The 20,303-nt window shown below is 39.9% G+C and overlaps 1 protein-coding gene across 1 annotated transcript in view; it reads left to right on the plus strand.

Annotated features, from left to right (window-relative positions):
- Nucleotides 1–9,391: 9,391 nt before the first annotated feature.
- arid5b (AT-rich interaction domain 5B) overlaps nt 9,392–20,303 on the plus strand; it is a gene marked incomplete at its 3' end in the record, with an annotated part of 69,702 nt that continues 58,790 nt past the window's right edge. Inside the window, exons 1-3 of the mRNA XM_083897839.1 lie at nt 9,392–9,418; nt 9,737–9,991; nt 19,353–19,587. Of these exons, the coding sequence (XP_083753965.1) occupies nt 9,398–9,418; nt 9,737–9,991; nt 19,353–19,587 (511 nt within the window). The 5' untranslated portion in view covers nt 9,392–9,397. The remainder of the gene's footprint in view (nt 9,419–9,736; nt 9,992–19,352; nt 19,588–20,303) is intronic.

A 20,303-nucleotide genomic window follows, 5' to 3' on the forward strand; every position in this document is an offset into this window, starting at 1 on the left:
GTGTGTGTGTGTGTGTGTGTGTGTGTGTGTGTGTGTGTGTGTGTGTGTGTGTGTGTGTGTGCGCGTGTGTGTGTGTGTGTGTGTGACAGTGACAGAAATGTCCGATGGGGTCTCTGCTCGCTGATCACACAACAGTGATTCGCTCAACTGCAGTCTTTGCTGCGTCAGCAACGTGTACGACGAGAATGGACCACAGTGGAGCACTAATCTGTACTACACCATCAATGCTTGTAATCACTTTTAATCTATAAAGACATAATGGAGCTGGAAACTAAAACCAGAAGCAGACACTCGAGAGGGCAGAGATCAACTTGCATGGCAAACACAAATCACGTGGCCCCTGTATTTATGTTGCACTGCAATCCGGACACAGTTTCTAACTAATGTTTTGTTGGCTCTCTCTCCCTTCATCAGCATGGTGTCTGAGGTTACTGTGGTTGATATGTGAGGAAAACACCCCTAAGGTAGTATAAAGGGAAGATAGAGAAAAAAACTCTCTGCATAATCATATTATTAGCACATTTTTAGGGGAATTTGCCCCACTGAAATTCCACCTATGGTGTTTTGAATATTATGATTATACCAAAACCAGTGAGTAGAATATACCTCAATATTCGCCTCATGGTGCGTGCCAGTTTTAATTCCTTGATTTCAAAAGGAATGTAGTAGTTGTGCATTGCTGTTTTCGTCACATGATACACGGTATATTTCTGTAATTACACATTTCAAAGCCCCACAGCCTGGAGCGTAACCCAATGTTCAAACCGATGTGTTGAGTCTCACCCTCAGAGATTAGTTTGTTTCAGGCTGAGCAGACAGTCTAATTGTTGCTTGTCTGAACAGCTGCTGGAATTCAGGTTTTTTTTTTTTCACCACAGTCGAAGGAGGAAAGTCAAGCAGAAACACAGACATTTGGAGCATGTGATATAGTTTCTTTGACAGCACAACAGGAACCGGGAAAATATATTATTGACATTAAAGGAAGATTTAAGGTTGTATTTTTAAGACATGCTGCTGATATTTTGTATGGTGTTTAAAAGTTGAAATAAATACAGTCTAAGTGCCTAAGTTATTAATTATGTTATGTTTAATAGCTGAGGTAAAGAGATATACCTATACCTACATATGGTCCTGGGGAGCCACTGTCCTCCATGTTTTAGATGTTTCCCTGCTCAAACACACCTGATTCAAATGGTCAGCTCCTCAGTTAGCTCTGCTGAAGCCTGATAACGAGCCATCCATTTGATTCAGTGAGTGAGAAACACTGCTGAACAAAATGATGTTAGTGTCAGCACTTTTTAAAAGAAACTCACAAACTTCTAACTAAATAACGACTCGAAACAAATTTGTGCATAATGTTTAATAATATGTACATATATTTCTGGCTATTTTTTACTCCCATTTCTGTCACAACAACATGATGTTGTTATTGGATTGGTAATCCAGCAATGTCAAAAAGATACTTATGCATGCTATTTGATATATGTATATTTATATATGCATACATATTAAATTGGTTTAATAATTTGGTACCTTAGAAATCCCAAAAGGCACAGATGGTGCCAAACTGTGCCAAATTGGAGAACGCCTTGGCATCTCTTCCCTAAAACCTCTGTAATTGTGCGCTGATTCACTTCAGCAGCATCAGTCTTTGTTAGACAGCTCATGTCCACATGTTGTTACATGAATTCCTTGAGTTTTTAAGCTCCTACTGCATATTTTTAAAGGTGATATTTACTTTACTAAAAGTGCAATCTTTTTTTAAGGCTAGGGGAAAAAATTCTTGATTTAAGCTGGGTTCAATCTGCATTTACTCTGACACAGTGGCATCTAAAGTGATGCTTATACATCTGGGCATGTCATTTTCAAGCACAGACCCCAAAAAGAGGGTCAGGGAAGAAGAGGTTAACGCCTGGCTAATTAATACATTGGAGTATATTGTATGTTACTCTTGTAATCCTGGCTGTTACAGCATGTAGGTACCATTGTTTCCCAACAGGTGGCACTCAACACCACGGCCTCCAGGAGGAGCAGAGCAAAACACATGCTGTATATTAAATACTCTGACATTCATGCCACATTTATGCAGCTCTATGAAAATAGGAGGAGGAGTTTATGAAGTGTTATTATAATTATTAAGTCATTGCACACTGTGTTTTTCCCAGGAATGAAAATGTTTTATTTTTTGTTTCAATATTGCACAGTTTAGTGGATATAACTCATATTTTCCAAAACAGAGCTCCTTGTAAAGCAAAACCATGGCTGCATGTACTCCTCCTCCTCTGTTGATGCATTTAATTTCATGGCAGCTGTGCCTGCTTTAAAAGCCATTTTAGGAAAAACCCCACAAGGGGTTTGTGTGCCTTTAATAACAATGCTTTATGTTGAAGTTCATTGATTCATTGACTCGCTCAAAGGCAGGTATAGGTGCACTGAAGGCCCTTTAATGTCAACAGAGAATTTACAAAACGTATTGGCTCTGAAACACACAAAAGGCAGCGGGAAAAACACACAATGGCTAAAGTGAAATGAAACAGGACGCACAGAGTCCATATGAAGTCGGTCAGAGTGGAGGATCATGACATTTGAATGCTGTGTACTTCATGGAAAGAAGCAGGTGGCTAAATGGTCACACAGCTCTGGCCTCAATTTTCTCCCCTCATTTTAAAAACACTGTTTTGACTCAGGGCTCTGTCGAGTCACACATGTCGGGCATTTGCATGGGAGAAATTGGAATTAAATGGGTAACACATGACTCATTCTGTCTCAGCCCCGACAGCTGCAACAAGCCAGGAACTTATTGGACAAATATGATTCTCCTCAGAACAGAGCGAGGCTTCAAAGCCTTTCCAGTGTGGAATCTTTTACGTCAGCCGAAAAATAAAGAGATACTGAAGGGCATTTATTGTGAAACATATTGAGTTACGTTCAAACTACATCATGAGTATTCATTTCCTATCCACTTGCTGTTTTTTTTTTTTTTCCTGACCTAATCCTGACAACTGTTATGAATCCTGCATTAGCAATCAAAACAAAAGAACTATTACAGGCGTATGTGGCGCAGAGCTGGTTACTATTTGCTCCATGGCTCATATTCCCTGTACAGTAAACAGCTCGCAGATGTTATACATTGATATTAACAACCTTAGTTTGTCCTGCGCAGAAAAAAAGCCAAGCATATCGAGGGGATTAAGTTCTCAGCCGTGTATCACACACGGCACAGACAGCCGTCTCATTTAGCATGAGTGAAGTTTACAGTGAGTGGGTTTTGCATAGGCCATTAGTTGTCTCAAAATACCCCCCTGTCACCATAGCAACATCAAGTGACTGCTAAATTGCCTTATAAAATGAGATAAATTATTAATGCTGAGAGGTTTTATATATATATATATATATATATATATCTGTGTGTGTGTGTGTGTGTGCACAGTCTGGGCTCTGAATAACATACTGCATATTTTTCTCTCCCCTCAGTGTTGCTGTAATGGAGCAATTCCACTTGTCATTGACAATCTATTCTTTGTCTCTGTGCTTAAACAGGCTGATTGTACGTAGACATAGCACAGATTACGGCAGTTTGGCACATATTACAACTGAAGCTGTTATTTGAATAGATTAGCTTCAGTAACAACCCATGTTAGTGACTGCACTGTAATTGCCTGTGCAGTTAGGTAACACTTTATATTACATGGCAATAGTATGGAAATATATCTTTATTTAGTAGTATTATGGTAGCACTATGTTATTTTTACTGCAATTTCCAGCTTGGTAATAACATAGTGTGGTAATAAGGAAATTATATTATAGTAATACCATGTCATTTACAAAGGAATGATTAACAAGTTTTATTTGTCACATGCAGTGTTATGCTCATATAACACTCTAAGAATGTAAACATGTAAAGAAATAAGGAGACATATATTATGTACAGACGATAAATATGTAAGTATCTATCAATACACATAGTAAGTAATAAAGATCTCAGTCTAAACATAATAAACGAAAATGAAATGACGTGCATTGAGAAACACTGTGCTATCTGTATTGATTATTGTCTATGTTGTGTAATCAGGTTGTTATAAAAGCTCCTCCCCAGTATAGAGATATATATATACATATATATGTGTAAAGATCAGGTTAATTCCTTCACATTAAGAACAGAATTGCTAATTACCGTATTATAACTCTCTTACGGAGTTACCACGCTATTGACTATTGAGACACGGTGGTATTATTATTATCATCCTTGCACTTCTCCATTACAAAATTACAAACCACATGATTACCATGCTTTTACAGTACCGTAATGTTAACATATACATAACATAGTGTTCTAAGACCAAACAGGGGATTGTAAGGATGGCTGGAGCATAATCTAATTAGAAATATCGGCTGTGTGCATGCCTATTTTATAACAATCCTGTGTCTGGCAGGAGAAAGCAGTGGACAGATGGTAAAATACTGAGGTTTTCTGTCCACACAGACTTAAATGTTAATGATAGTCTGAGCATCCGGTGTAATAAAGTGAAACATACTGAGAAAATCATAAGTACTGAGATCAGGTTTTGTATTAATGTGTTCCTCAGATGTGGAAATGACATGGTGACTTCTTTGCTCTTTCTTCCCCCTCCCTCCTGTTAGCGGTGTTTTCCTCCCTGCCTGCACTGAAAACATCTATAACTCACAGGAGCTCTAACTCAATCTAACAAAACGTCTTTTCAATCACTCTCATCTTTTATAGTTATACCCACCAGACATTTACATAAATACATTATTCATGGCTCTAATCCCGGTTTCAGATGGGAAGATATAAAATGTGATTTTGTGTTTGTGTGTGTGTCCCCTGATGTGTATGCAGATGGGATGAAGCAGCCCTACTTTGTTTGTGGTTTGTGTATTTCTGATTCAGCTGAGCACTTTCCATCAATGAGGCAAATTTACATTTGGTACAGCAGTAATAACCGAAAAAAAAACCCACAGTGATGTTAACACTTCTCTACACTTGAATGCATGATTACATTTGTGTCGCACTTAATAAAATGACTCACTTGACATTATCAAACAATTCAGCTATAATAGTCGTCCACGAATGTGGAATTGTGTTCTGCAGACAATTAGTTCATTGTCGAAGGCAGTCATTCAAAGTGTTTGCCTTATGAATTAGAATGCCTACCTAACACAGATATTAATATATGGTTTTAGGCATAATCAATGGCCACAGCCATGAATGGGTACAATAATTGGTTTGTTTGGGAACAAGGGACCTCAGTGTTTCGAGTATTGTAATTGAAAAGGTGCGGAAAACCATTAAAAATGCAGACATTATGAGAAAAACAAGTCTGATATCAGGAAAGGACTAAATGTTTTTGTTGTTGTTGTTGAATGCTTTCTGTTCTGCTGCGAGCAGTAATAATAATCCACACAGTTCACTGCATGTGGCAGCTGGAGCTGCTTTGATGTCGCGAAGAAAGAAATCACAGATATTTATAAACTCAGTCGGTTTACATTTAGCCATGACTCTGGTTAATATGCACAGAAATCTTCTGGAATATACAGTAGGCTCGGTGCAGACGAACATGTCAAACTGAAGTCCTGATTAAAAGTGAGCCACTCCATAAACTAATTGGATTTCTAGTCGGCGTGTGCTGTCCACTGTTAGTGGACTCCTGTGTGAGAGAATGGGCAGAAATGTAACACTGAGTTATAATGAGTCTAAGAGAGCTAAAATTAGCCCTGCAACATCACCCTGATCTCCTGTTACCTTTCCTAAAGTCATGTTGCAGACGAGGGGGGGGGCATTGTCATGTGATTACAGCGCCACAAAAGACGCAGGTGTAAAGTTACTATTGAAACGTGTTCCCGTGGACAAATTTACTTGATGGATTTTTAATGTCCCAGGGCCTTGCACTGATGATAGATGGATATCTACTGAGTAATGCAATTGTGCAACATGGAATGAGTCAGCGATTGAGTGCATTCCTCGCCTTATTTCCTCAGAAGCTCGAGTATATTTTTATAATGCCTGCTTGTTTGATTAGAAATGTGGATCCTGTAGTATCACAGTGACAGTTTGTACTGATGCTTTGGAGAGTATAAACCCTTTCCTTCACTTAAGGTGATAATTAATTTGGTAAATGTGAGGTGTTTTTAACACTGTTATCACTTCCTCTGGTGTTATTAAAGCACAGTTTGTGTTATTGTGACATCTTGATAAAACATTATTGAACTTTTATAGCATTTTTTGTTAAAAGCAAGGTAATCTGTTTGTTTCTATATGAATGATGGATATTCACTGCTATACTTAGGGAGCTGGGTGGACTTCTGCCAGGGTGTGTTCAGGGAGACGTGAACAGGAAATACAAGTCAGTTCCAAGTCAGTGATTAACTTAGATTTCACTGCTTGCTGCAGTGCAAATAATACGAATGAGAATATATATCCCTGTAGTATAATAAATGAGTTTTTTATCCGTTTAGTAAAAACAGCAAACATTCTCAGCTTCTCAAATGTAGAGGTTCACTAGTTTTGAAGCATCTGCATGTTTCTGTTCATTAATCCGTCAAAAACAGGTGTTTAAGGTAAGAATTTATGTACAAAACAAGTTAAAAATGCATACATTGACCGTTTTTTTTAGCTAAAAACATTGTCAGCTGTGGGTGGCAACACCAAAGTGTTGATGTGCAAGTTTAATTCCATACCACTGCTTGTTGGTCGATCTGCGACTTGTGGTACTGCGGTGGTTAAATCGTTTATTGCTATTCAAATTTCATAGTTGCGACGTGTCAACATATGGTCACAGTTATGTCGGAATATGCTATTTTTAATGGCTTTTGCATAGCTTTGCTGTGGCTGAAACTGTAACCCGGGCTCTTACATTCTGAGCCACATTTGTGGGCTCCCTGCCGAGGCTGCCTCATTATATGGAATGTGGAACACCTGCCTGAAATGTATTTATCCAGTTTTGTGTTTTATTTCCCATAATAAGGTCTTTTTAGTGCCTTCCTTTTCCTGAAAACTCACCAGCTTCTTTTCCCGTTGATGCAGTCAATACATTACTGGACTGTCTTATTTCATTTTTGTATTTGAGTGTGAAAAATAAGTAAAATAGAAAATAAAACAGCAGTAAGAGCACGTCACGAAAGAAAAAAAGAAAAACAAACGTGTGGACTAAGGAGGATTTGAGCTAAAGCATGGACATTAAATTAATATCAATGTCTGTGCATGAATGAAAGAAGTGTTAGGGACTCTTAACATTTCTATTAATGTATCTTCCTTTTTTACTCAGTCAGTTTAAGTCTATTTATTCACTGAGTAACTCACTTAGCTTGATATAAATGTGTCAAACATAATCACAGCCATGTCTCTTTATAAGACATATTTGAGTTTGTTTAATGCTCCCAACGTGAATCTCAACAATTCACATTAATGTCTGCATCACACTGTTGCCAATTGCCGCTCCACTCTGGCTGTTGACAAGCAAATGCTTTCAATTGCCAGATAAGGGCTCGAGTGGTGCCATTGATTAACCAGGGACTTCATTATTGTGGCTGCCATTAACAATGCAACCCCATTGATTCAACCACTGAAATGGCTTGCGAGAGAAATCAGGAAAGATAACACTACGAGCTGTGGTTTATATTGGATTCACTGCAGGAATCCCAACACTGCTGCAGCCACATGTGAGACAAGGAGCCTCTGTGTAACCCAGCATTTACTGTGAACTCATTCTCTAAACTGCAACAAGAACACATCGCAGTGTCACAGAACATTGCGTCAGCTATTTAAGTATTAATACTTTTATGCTGCGCTGCTTCTTCAATGATCTATCTATCTATCTATCTATCTATCTATCTATCTATCTATCTATCTATCTATCTATCTATCTATCTATCTATCTATCTATCTATCTATCTATCTATCTATCTATGATCCATAATGCCACTACAAGTCTTCATAAACAGATTATGTGTATATTTAGGATAAATAGCAGACAGTCAATCATAACAGCAGCAGAACCAGAAGAAAACATGTCAGTTTTATAGACAGGAAGACACTTGAGTGGATGTGAGTCAGTGTGTCTGTGTGCTGTGCCCGTCACTTCTTGAAGAAAGAAAGAAAAAAAAAGGCGCATTGCGTAATACTGTACTTGAAATAGCTGGTGTCAGAAGTGTGGGCCTATGGCGCTGTTGCATGCTCTGTGATCTGAGTGGTGCTTGATAAATACAGGGCAAAAGGGGCTGTATTAAAAAAAGGGAGTAGGGGAAAACAGCGCCGCGCTGTGGAATCAGTGGGTACTTTTTTGTTGTTGCGTGGACTGTATGGAGAACTCCAGACAGCAGACAAAAACCCAGCTGACACGTTCAGCCCGCGGAGACTGAAAAGACAATGAGACTTTAAAAAAAACAAGTATATAAATAAAACATACAAGTTTTTGTAAATTATAATTATAATATCAAATAAAAAAATAATAATTAATGGGTTAGTATTTGTTCCATTAAATTGTGCAAATATGACCCATTTCAATTATAAATGATATATATATATATGTATATATATATTTATATACAGATATGTATACTTTCTTTATAAGGTCAACGCAGCGTTTAAACATGATTAATGGCTGAATAATGGACCGCCTCGTGAATTCTGTCTCGTGACGCCCCACTTTCTAATTCAGCCAGTTTTTTTTTTGTTGTGTTTTTTTTCCCCTTTTCATGTTCGCATCAAAAATACATAAATGCCATTATTTTCCCGGTAATAAACCTTGGGCTCCGTGCGCGTTCCGAGCCACGTCGCGCAGTCAAAGGCGGCTCCGACACCTCTCAGTTCCCTCATCGCCTTTTGAGGAATCATTTGATAACCCTATTAACTTCCATGTAACATTGTTTCTTGAAGACATCCACAGCGAGCGCCTCAGTGTCATTACTGTGAGAAATGTGCTTTCATACTGAACGTCTTTTACACAAGTCCTGGAAGAGACGTAGTCACCGAAACGCGTATAAGGGCGGGAAATTGGCACAAATTGTCCTTTTAGACGCGAAAATACAAGCAGAAAATGTATGTTTTTCTATTATATATAATCACCACTCACTGGTGATTGAAAAGTATCCATCTATGTATTGTAATATGATAATATTTTGTATAAACACGTGATTGTGCTGAATATGAAGGCGCCAAAAATTAAAATCACACTTTTGCGTGCCAAAATTAAAACACACGGTTACATAATGCGTCATACGGAACATTTACTCCCAAAACACATTTTTACACGACCACTCACCGACGTGTACGCGACATTCTAAACTCCACAGGACTACGTCCCTGCGAGGACCTTCGGCAATCCATTCAAGCCAGCAAGTTTGGAGAGCGTGTTGAGTTTAATCAATTCATAACGTCGAGATGGAGCCGAACTCACTGAAGGTAACGTTTATCAACCGTCCATTTGTTGTGTTTTTCTCGCCGCTGCTCGCCGTCAAACCGCCGCACAGTGTACGCGTGTGTTTCATACACACGACAAACTTTTACACTCTACATTTAGCGCGAGCACATCTGTGTCATATGTTGACTTGTCTAAAAATAGTTACATGATACTGAATGTGTGTGTGTGTGCCGGGAAAACCGAGGTGTCCTGGTGTTACATTGAAATGTGTCTGCGTGTCCTCCATTTGTTTTCCAATATTTATGACAAACATGTTGTGTTACATTCACTAATTGCTTCACGTGTGTTTTCCTCCACAGTGGGTGGGCTCGTCTTGCGGTTTACATGGACCATATATTTTCTATAAAGCCTTTAAATTTAGCCGGGACGGCACCGCGAGGATTCTGTCACTCGGAGACTTTTTCTTCGTCAGATGTAAACCCGAGGATCCTATTTGCATAGCGGAGCTTCAGCTGCTCTGGGAGGAAAGAACAAGCAAGCAACTTTTATCCAGCTCCAAACTTTATTTTCTACCCGAGGATACTCCTCAGGGACGCACAGTCACTCATGGAGAGGTAGGAATATCAAACGCCTGATGAATAATCACGCGTGATTTATGTGTGTGTGTGTGTGTGTGTGTGTGTGTTTTCCACTGTTTGTTTCCTCTCACCGCTTTCGCGTGTATTTTTTACATGTTATTTTACTGCATTAAGGTTTTAGGAAGTGGATGTTGTTTTTGTCTGCGGTGACACAACATAGACGCAGAGTATGTATTAATATATGGATATTGATGCGGTGGAATGGATTGACCTCCAGCGCTGTTTGTTCTCCTGTGTTTTTGTTTTTTTTCCCCACTTCAGCCTATTTGTCTTATTGTGGTGTCAACTGCTGAATGTGCACTTGTCCAGCTGCGCTCAATAAGAGCTGCCGCTGCGCTCTATGGGGTTAATTGTGTTATAAAGGGGGAAAATCCGCAAGAATCCTGCGCTCGGGCTCTTGTCATTTCATTTCTCGGTGAAAGCGTGTCAAATGCTGACATACGGGCGGAAATTGCGAAACGTTAATGAATGCACGGGATCAAACTGGCTCTGATCGCTCGCGATGATAGTTATGAGATATTTTGTAATTCCGCCTGATGTTGAAAGAGGCAGAGCGGGTAATAAAAGCGTGGCAGGAACAAAAAGCCAGTGCTGACACGTTTTAACTCCACTCTTCTGTGTCTCTTTCTCTCCTCGCTTTGCATAATTTTCCATGTGGACATTTCCATCCTCGACAATGTGAATCGTCCCTACAGTGTTGCATTGAGGCGTTGTTGGCACAGGAAGGCAATAGCTATGATTGACTGTGGCCATATGTGGCGCTTGTGATCCGGTTACATCGCTGCACTCAATGGCATTACTTTGATTATTGAGACTTTGTGTGTTTTCTCCCATCAGCTACAACACAAATGCTCTGTTTTATTTCTCAGCCAGCGACAACAACTGCACTTTAATCACTGCTGTCTGCTTTTGATCACTTTGGAGCTGCATGGAAATGATTCTCTACTGCTGTTATATTGTTTATAGGCAAGGACAAAGCCGTGTTTGTACTTGACTCTTCCGCTGATGGTTTACTTACATTCTTTCCTCTTGAGTAATAGAGTGGCTATCACATTTCTCTTTCATGAGAAAGATGGCTATTTATGGCCATTTGTGGCAGAATTCTCATATGAGCGGGTTTCATCTCCTCAAGTCCCCTCGCTTTAGCCTTTAACACGCTGCAATTATTTAGTAATTACTTTGAGAGCATGCATCGCCGATTCCGAGGCCACACTTGCGCAACCAACGACATGTCAACTCCGCCCCTTTTCCCAAAGACTTATTTGCATTGCAAAGTGCTTACATTCCACCTCATTGGTCATATCTACCAGAGGGAGTGCATCTGCCAATACAAATAAACAAATCCTGAAGAATCTGAGACATAAAGACATAAAGCACAAGAAGGGTGAAATCACCTCCTGCAGTCTGTGTGTTGCTAAAGGAGCAGGAATAAAAGTCATTTACCCACATGCATTATGTAGCGACCTGCATCAAAGCGTACAGTCCTGCAAACACCACAAGCAGATGCTGTGCCTTTGAAGTTCCACTGTGATTAGAGAACAGGCCAGACTATAAAATAATATTATTGGGGATGATATGTTAAAGTGCAGTGAAGGTGCCTCCAGGCTGATCTCGATCAAAAGGCTTGTCAAAACTCCTGCTCTCAGCAAATCGTTTTTACTTACTGAATATTATTACACTGTGGAAATTGCCCTGACAACTTAAAGTCACTTTATGACCTTCAGTGAGCCCATTCAGATTCTCGCTGACTTTGCCCCATAACACTAATCTGCACTGCATGAGTCAGCCAGGAGTGCTTACAGATGCAACCCATAATCCAAAAGACAAACAGGAAGGGTAAACCAGCCACACAGAAAGCTGTGATATTAAAACTCGCTCTGCGCCTGACTGTATGTGTGAAAAGAGGATCTGTTTAAAAGGGGAAAACATTAGATCATTTTTCATTTTTCAGTGTTTATTAACATGTTTATGAAGCTACTTTTTCCTCCACAGCTCGTGTTGCATTTATAAGCAGATTAATGTCTGTGGTTCTAAACTAAAATTGTAAATCTGTAATGGGACTGGCTGAGTATCAGGAGTTCATACCAGCCTATAGAGACTCATACTGATATGAGCCTGATAACTTACAGTTCTCAGGAAGTGTGCGTGTGTTTTTTTTTCTCCACATAGTTTTTCTTGCTAAATGATCACAGACAACATCATGAGGTAAAGCCACAGCTTGGTATCACTGAGACTTGTGACATGATGTTGACATGTGGTCTGAGATCATGTTACTTTATTTATATATATGTAATTATTATTTTTTATTTTTTTGGTCAACACAAATTAGAAAAGAAACACTTTGTGACATTTGACATATAAGCAGCCGGTGGTTTGTGGCTCCCTTCCTTGGTGTGATCACGCCTCATATCTTACAGATAGCTATTATCTTAATCCTGGCGTCAATATCCTTCAAATATCAAAAGGCACAACTTTTTCAGGACACTGTATAGTCATATACAGTGTCTATATATATTGAACCAGCTCGCTAAAATTGGATTACTGATTCACTTGTGTTCTCAGCGCTGAGATATGATGTAATTTCCTGCTTATTTCTCAGGTATTTGTTTGCTTTCAGCCTCTCTTGCACTGTGTTTGCCTTGTTTTGCTGCGTGTGCACTGACGAGGGGAAACCAGCCCATGACCTACTGTGCTTGTTTTTCTTCTGTCACAGGGTTGGAGGTCAATTCCTTTTAAGCTTAAAACCCAGTTGGTTTTGGCTAGGGAATAAAAAAAATAATGATTAATTGAATAAAGCTTGTTCTTGGTATCCCTGTTTGCCTAATAGTCAATAAACAGATCTAGAGAAAATGTATTAATCTATTTATAGTGAGTTAATTATTAAGTCCATATGTAGGTTCCTCTATTTTTCATTGTATCACCGCCTGACAAGCAGTGTTTACCCCCACCAGTTGAGCTCTGCTTGCTCTTTAAATAGGCTTTGTGTCAAGCTGCTCACCCATTATGACAAACCCTCTATTGGGGCCTCTGCTCTATTTGTCTGCCTGCAAACTGCCACCGACTAAACAGTCACATGTGTTTTAAAACTCATTGAGTGACACATTGTTTCTTCTCACTCCAAATGGCCTGCTCGTCGGCTGTAATAAACTGTAAAAAAAACTTTCTGTTTTTTGGACTCCCCATTTCAGGAGAGAGCTGTTGCAGATAACCGCTCATCCGCACACAACAACCACTTATTGTATACTCTGCCCCAGGCAGTTAATTGCTTATGCTTATCTTCTACTATGTCTCCCACTTTACTGCAAATACAGCAGGAATCTCTTAATGGGAATTCACAACCTCTGAGAATATTTCTGGATCATGTTATATTAATGCGCTATTATCATCACCTCTGATTTCCTCTGACCTCTCTTCTCCTCTATTCTGTCCCTGTAGCTGACAAGGCTTTGGCGCGCGCACACACACACACACACATAGATACCCCCCCACACCACACACACACACACTGACAGGCAGGGACTGCAGCAGTAGGCCAGTATTGATTGCTGTGGAAAACACTTTGGCATGTGTCCAGAGCCATTTCTTCAGTTCACGGCAGCACTGTATGTCCACGCATGTGTATCAGTGCTTGGGAAGCCAGCTTGTAGGGAAATTAGATTGTATTCATTTGCTGCTTCTTTGATTTTTCCTCAGGGAAAACCCTTGAATGGGTAATTCAGGCATCTGGGATGTTAGTTGAGTTAAGAGTAAGTGGCTTAGATATGCAACCAGCATTTTGATGGATAAGGTCGTTCAGCTGAATGACTAGAGCGTAAATGTGATATGGCACATTTTTACAGTGATCTTTTTTCATCCATATTGCTCTGTGGTCATGGCCAGTCTGAGCATTATACCAAATATCCCCATTCACATAACAATGGCAGGAATTTAGAGGTGGAGGGGGGGTTAGTGTGCGTTTGTGGCATGTGCGCTTGTGTGCCTCCTCCTGCTGCAGAACAAGTCATTAACTCTGAACACTGCCCTCCAGTGAATTCCTCACCATTGCTGAAATAGCATGTAAATTATTACCAGCTTTTTAGGATAGTGTAATTTAAAACCTTTCAAATGGAATACCCTGGACTTCAAAGGCTATAAAAAAAAAAACCCTGCTAACATTTCCCATTGGTTTAAGAGTTGTCATTCCTGTCCCTCGCAATCGTGCGCTTCTTTTCAACAAACTGTTTTGTGTCTTAGCAGCCAACGTAATGATATGTTACAGCAGTGGTCAGTTTGTCAACACACAAGAGACTTTTAGTGCACGTTTGCTTGGTTTTTTCCACTTTGTCATTGACTAACCACTTGTACAGGCCAACATTTGCCTTGATGCATGACTCCAGCGCCCCCAGCTACAGTGGATCGTTATTATAACCTTTGAGGAGAAAGTAGTCACAGATGAGAAACTCTTCCTTAATACTCCAGCCAATGTTTTTCATTCTTAACTATGGTTTCTTAGTTAGTTCCCTCTTTGTCTCTCTGTGCGTGCGTGCATGTGTGCATGCATGTGCATTTGCTAAAATACAAGGGTACAAAGCTGCAGTGATTCAATTGAGCTGACGCAGCTTTTCTGTGGTGTCGCCTTACATGATGGATGCCTCACCCACTTTCAGAAAAGGCTTTCAAAACTCCTGTTATCTCGCTGTTTTTTCCTCTGTCATTATAACTGCACAAAAATGCAAAGTTCATACATCACCTCGGCTCATGTTGAAGCAATCGCTTAATGGAATCGGTGAATAAATGATGAGTGCAGCACCCTGCGGATAAAACACCCAACTTTTATGTATATGAATAAAGTGGCTGCATTAAGTGTGCCAGAACATCATGTACACTAATTCTCACCTTTATTTAAACGCTGTACCTTGAACTCTTTCTACTTTTGGAAAGTCTCAAAAAAAACATATTCTAATTCAATTGTCCCAGGCTTACTCCCCAGAGCTCCTGTTTAATTCCCAGATAAGTTTGTTTTGGGACACTGTAGCCAAGGTCAGTCATGGGGAGGGAAGACAGATAATGAACTCATATTCTGTTTCATTCCCTCCTTCTCTCTTTCTCTTGCTCTCCCTCCTTCTTTCCCTCTACCTCTCCTCTCTGTCTCCTCATTGTCCATGTCACCATGTCCATTACTCAATTACTAATCTCCTTTGGCCTGAGGAATTCCAGCGCTGACCTCTCTGAGGCAGCAGGCTGAAACCTTCCCAGCATGACAGGAGCAGTGTGTGTGTGTGTGTGTGTGTACCCACAGTATAGAACGACACCCACCTACTGGGTGCACGCATCCCTTGACTCCAAGTCTGAAAGTCTTGTCCGAGCGATGAAACGCTCCACTCCAGAACGCTGACAGTCAGGAATGTCTGCCCCAATGTTGGCGCACAGTGGCACAGATTTCTCGCATGCAAATTGTTTGGAGTGATATGGAATATGTGCATTGTTTCTAATTGGATCACTGAATACAGAATTTTGGAAACGTCAACAGTGTTCTGTTTTGTCACCAGTGTCACTGCATCCATATAAATTCAGTGATATGGATTTCAGCGGGTTTAATTTCAATGAGCTTGCGAGAGTCATGCTGCAACTGAGTTATCTACAGTTTCACAGCAGTCGTCTGTTTTGGTTTTTTTTTTTTCTTCGCACTTTGAGTCCATTATGTGCAGTCATAGCAATAGATTCACTCCGTAATGTTTTTTAGATATCATGCTGCTGCAGTAATAACATGAATTATTGATGACGGTATGGAGACAGAATGTAACATTCAGCAGTTAATGTGTTACCCTGCGCTTTAACTCGGTCATAGAACGAGCAGTCAGAGAGTTTGACATGCTCACAGTAAATGAATGGCAAGGCATTAAGACGTTTAGTGCAGCGTATCAATGCTCTTAATTCATACGTGTAGGACGTGTCAGTGAAATGACACCCAGCTATTTGGTGTGTTGCTGATATGGAGTGTCAACTCTTGGCTGTGGGCTCGCAGTCCTCTGACCTATATTATCAAGCGGCCTGCTGGCTGTGTCTGCTGCTTAGCAAAACTATAAACTGCCTAACTTGAAATGACAGCACAGTGTGGACGGGCGGCATTTACAGAAGACCAAGGTCCCCAAGATTCTATTTGAAGCCCCCTAAAGCTGTCGTTGTGCGTGGAAGACCCCTGCGATGCAGACGAATACCACAGGAATGATTAATCTCAATGGAGTTACGTGTAAAGTGGAACAATGAGTCGATTAATTGATTTGACAGATAATTAATCATCAGCGTTATTGTTAATGGATGAATTGTTTAAGTCATTCATTAAAAGCTACAACTATGTATTGTAATTATTAATCAGTCTGTCAGTTGTTTTTAAAGGCATTGATTTAGCATTGAATGTTGATGTTGTGTGCAGCCAACTGTCCAAATCCAGATGATTCAATGATGATACTTAAAATATAGTACTTTAAATACTTATTTAAATAGTGCTTTATTGACTATCTGAATATGTAATAGGTAAGATTAACAAAGATGTTAAAGCTCAACAAAAATGTCAAATGTTAGCTCATCATATATGTCAATATTTGCTGCTCTTGACACCTTAACCAACTGTAGATTTTGTGCATTGCTGAGAACACGTATCATTTTTCGACTCTTGAGTCTTCATAAGCTGAAATATAATTTAACAAGACAGGTTAAACATGAATGATTAGTCATCAGGTGCAGCCCCGTTTTTGTTAATTTCTTCGTGTCATATCAGACTGTGGTGTGACACTGTTGTTACGAGTGCTTCTAGAAACGCACTCAAACTACTGGTTCTTCTTCCATTATTCTTTAGACACTCACCGTTACTTAATTCCTCCGTGTTTGTGTCATAAATAAACTTGCGTAAACCATGAGCTCGGTGTCTTGACTGTATGTGCAGTGATGGAGCGGCGAAGGCTGGCTGGCAAAGTTAAACAATAAATAAATAAGAATTTTATGGGAAAGCTTAATGGTTGTTGCCTGTTTTTAGAGCTGTGGCTGAGTTCATAGACTGATTATATTCTGGTCTGTGTTGACAGCTGCTGAATTGGTCTCACCTGTTGTGTTTTGGTCTCGAGCTGAACAAGTCCCCAAACAGGATCTGTTGACACTCGCACAAGGCACCATGTCGTTCAGTTGATTGATATGGAGGGGAATGGCTGTGTGCTTTTAAGATTTGCTGTTGCTGTGTTTACGGTGTGGTGTGTGTGTATGTGCTATTGAATCACATGAACCATACTGTTTGACCCGTGCACCGGCAGCAGAACATATAGTGCATTATTATTGTTTTATTGTTCCATATGGAGTGAAGTGGACTATTTTGTGGCTTTTGTTTCTCCGTGTGCTGTCAGTAGGTCGCATCAGAGTACAGTGGCTAATTCTGTAGCGATACAGAACAGTGTGGTTTTTGGCTGCAGGCTGTGCTATTTACTGTTGCTCTACATTATTCAAATGGCCTGCTTTTCTGACGGCAGAAACAGCAGTCAGTTTTTTCATTGCATGGAAAGCTGGTTACAAACACCCACCACCACTTGACAGCTGAAGACAGCTCATTATAAGAAGACCGAAAACCCATGTTTGATGTTTCTACTTAGTGAGGGAGGCACAGCTATATCAAGCTATCCCTCACAGGCTTTTCCTTTATAAGGAAATACTGTCTGCAAATGGTTGGGATTTTGATATGCCTGTTGTTGCAAATGATGTGAGAACTGAATATAGGTAATTGCACAGATGGAGCACAGGAAAAGTCTTAAAAGCTGTTTGTTTTTAGAAAGTAGAGATAAAATAACAGGGACTTTGTAAAATATCTGATAAAATGGGGAATTCGGCATCAAATGCAAATAAAAAACAAAAAATAAAACTTTGCATCCTAAGCTTGGCAACAGATGGATTTGATTAGATTGTTGTGTTGATTACATCCATTGCCTCTGTACATACATACATAAATAAATGAGTGATATTTTAATGTCAGCAATATGCAGGGTCTTTGACGGGAAATGTGTACAGGGAGACAGATGCCTAGTAAATTGGAGATAACCAAGGTAAACATCAGAGACCTACTCTGTGTTTCTGCCTGTACACATCTGCCCTCCAGATTTCCCCATTTCTGTAACACACCACTTCACTTTGTTGGTTACAAGCACTTCATCCATTAGCCCTTCAAATGAAAACACATTTAAGGATCTCTGCTTCCTTCCCTCTCCACTGAACTTGTAGTTTGAGAGTTATTAAAAGAAGTTGAATCAGCGGTGGGGGGAGAGAGCAAATCTTATTAAGTAAGCCAACTGAACAGACTAAAGTATGTACACAAAGCCACTGCTGCTATACTCATATGTCAGCCATTCATGTCCCTGCTATAGATTTACATTTATAGTTTCCTGACAGTGTCACATTAATTTTATTGTGTGTCAGGGAGATCACTGGCTCACAGCTTTCTCCAGGTCCTTCACCAAATTACATTTATTCTACGCTCCTCTTTGAAGGTGTAATCATAGCCACTGAGTGTGACTTATGATTTAAAAGCGTAAAACCTGGGCATTCACGGAGAGTATCAGGAGCCCGGCTGGCTTCCTAAATGCTAATCAAAAAAAGTCCAAAACACCCATGTCCTCATTGACATTGATTTAACTGCTGGCTTAAATTCAATTCAGCAATCATCTGCATCATCCATATTCATGGTGCTATAATTTACTTTCACGAATGTGCATCCACAACCCTAATGTGACTTGACGCACATACCAATTTAGTTAATAAATAAGGACGTTCTGTTGTTTGTCTTGAGTCAAATACAAGCTCTGATTTTAAGCCTCGCTTAACCCAACCATTGATCCTAGTTATTTGTCCTTATACTACATTTATGTTAGCACTGTGCACTTGAGGTATTTGTCTGCTTTTTTTCTTAAAATGATCCAGTGTCATAGCTGAATACATTTCATATATACAAACTATTAGTCTAGCCAGTATTTATATTTTTATATATTTAGTTTTTCATAATAAAGGATGTTCTCTAATGTAGTAGGACAGTGTACATTATGCTTTTAGGTCTGTAGAAATTATGTTGTTTTCTAATATACTGTCTGTGGGGGGTAACTTTTCTTTTTTTAATCCATTCTATTTAGGTCAATATTTAACTGGTTGGTTACATATTGTATGGTTCCTGAAATGTTTACTTGAGTCCATTTAACAAAACCATTTAAAACAAAGTCATGAAGTTGTTTTCATTGGTAAATGATCCATGATCTCAGCACACTTTGCCTTTATATAACTCCCTTTGCTCGCCTGATTGTAATTGTGATTCTGCACTATTTCCTTCCAGCATGAGGTAATTGCAGTGTCTGAGAAGGTGATTGTGCGATTGGAGGACCTGGTGAAGTGGACGGTTCCAGACTTCTCACGATGGGCCCATGGTCTGAAGGCCGATCCTCTCAAACCCTCGGTGCTCCGGGAGCTTGGGACCAATGGGAGGCGGGAGGCCCTTCATCGCTACCGAGAGAGTACCCTGACCAGTGGACTCAACTTCAAGGATGTCCAGAGGGAGAGGGCACAGCTAGGTGAGCACCAGTAGAAGCCTCAGACTCTAACTCTTTCTTACCTCCAAAAGGTTGCTGCAGTATTTCCAATTTTTTGGATGCTGTGTTGAATGTTATGTTTGTGTCATCGTTGTGTTTTGCCTGGAGTAATTCATCAGTATGGTGCTCGTATTGCTCCTGATATGAGTGGAAAATTGCACTAATAGCAGCGAGCCAGATGTAATGGCAGTGTGTCAACGCCAACGCGTGACCATCCGACTGTAAAACTGCTTTGAGTGTAACAGTGATCATATAATTCAGCTGGGGATGTATTTAAATAATTAAGTCGCATAAAACTGCAGTCAACAGCACTCCGCTGGTACTTTCTTACCTTCATAATTGGCTGTGCATCTCAGCAGCTTTAAGGATCATTGCTGTGTGTGTGTGTGTCTAAATTGTTCTCTGTGCACATTCATCATAAACATAGTACCATTAGGTGTCAGGGGATGTTGGTTCTTGCACCAGGCTTGGAGGTCTCACTACAGCACTATGAATCAGGTACAGGATCAAGTAGTTTGTCTCTGCTGACGCGTTACCTGATGCAAACAGGAAACCCTGGCATTTGAGTGTAATAATCAGAAAGAACATAATGTTCCCTTTGAAGCCGTTTTCCACTTATTTGCCTCTTGCTCACATGGCTGTGATTTAATGCCTAATGCTGCTGATGGTAAAATGTAGCTTAGCAAACATGCTGAAAA

The sequence above is a fragment of the Microchirus variegatus genome (assembly GCF_963457635.1).
Source record: "Microchirus variegatus genome assembly, chromosome: 11".
Classification (NCBI taxonomy): domain Eukaryota; kingdom Metazoa; phylum Chordata; class Actinopteri; order Pleuronectiformes; family Soleidae; genus Microchirus; species Microchirus variegatus.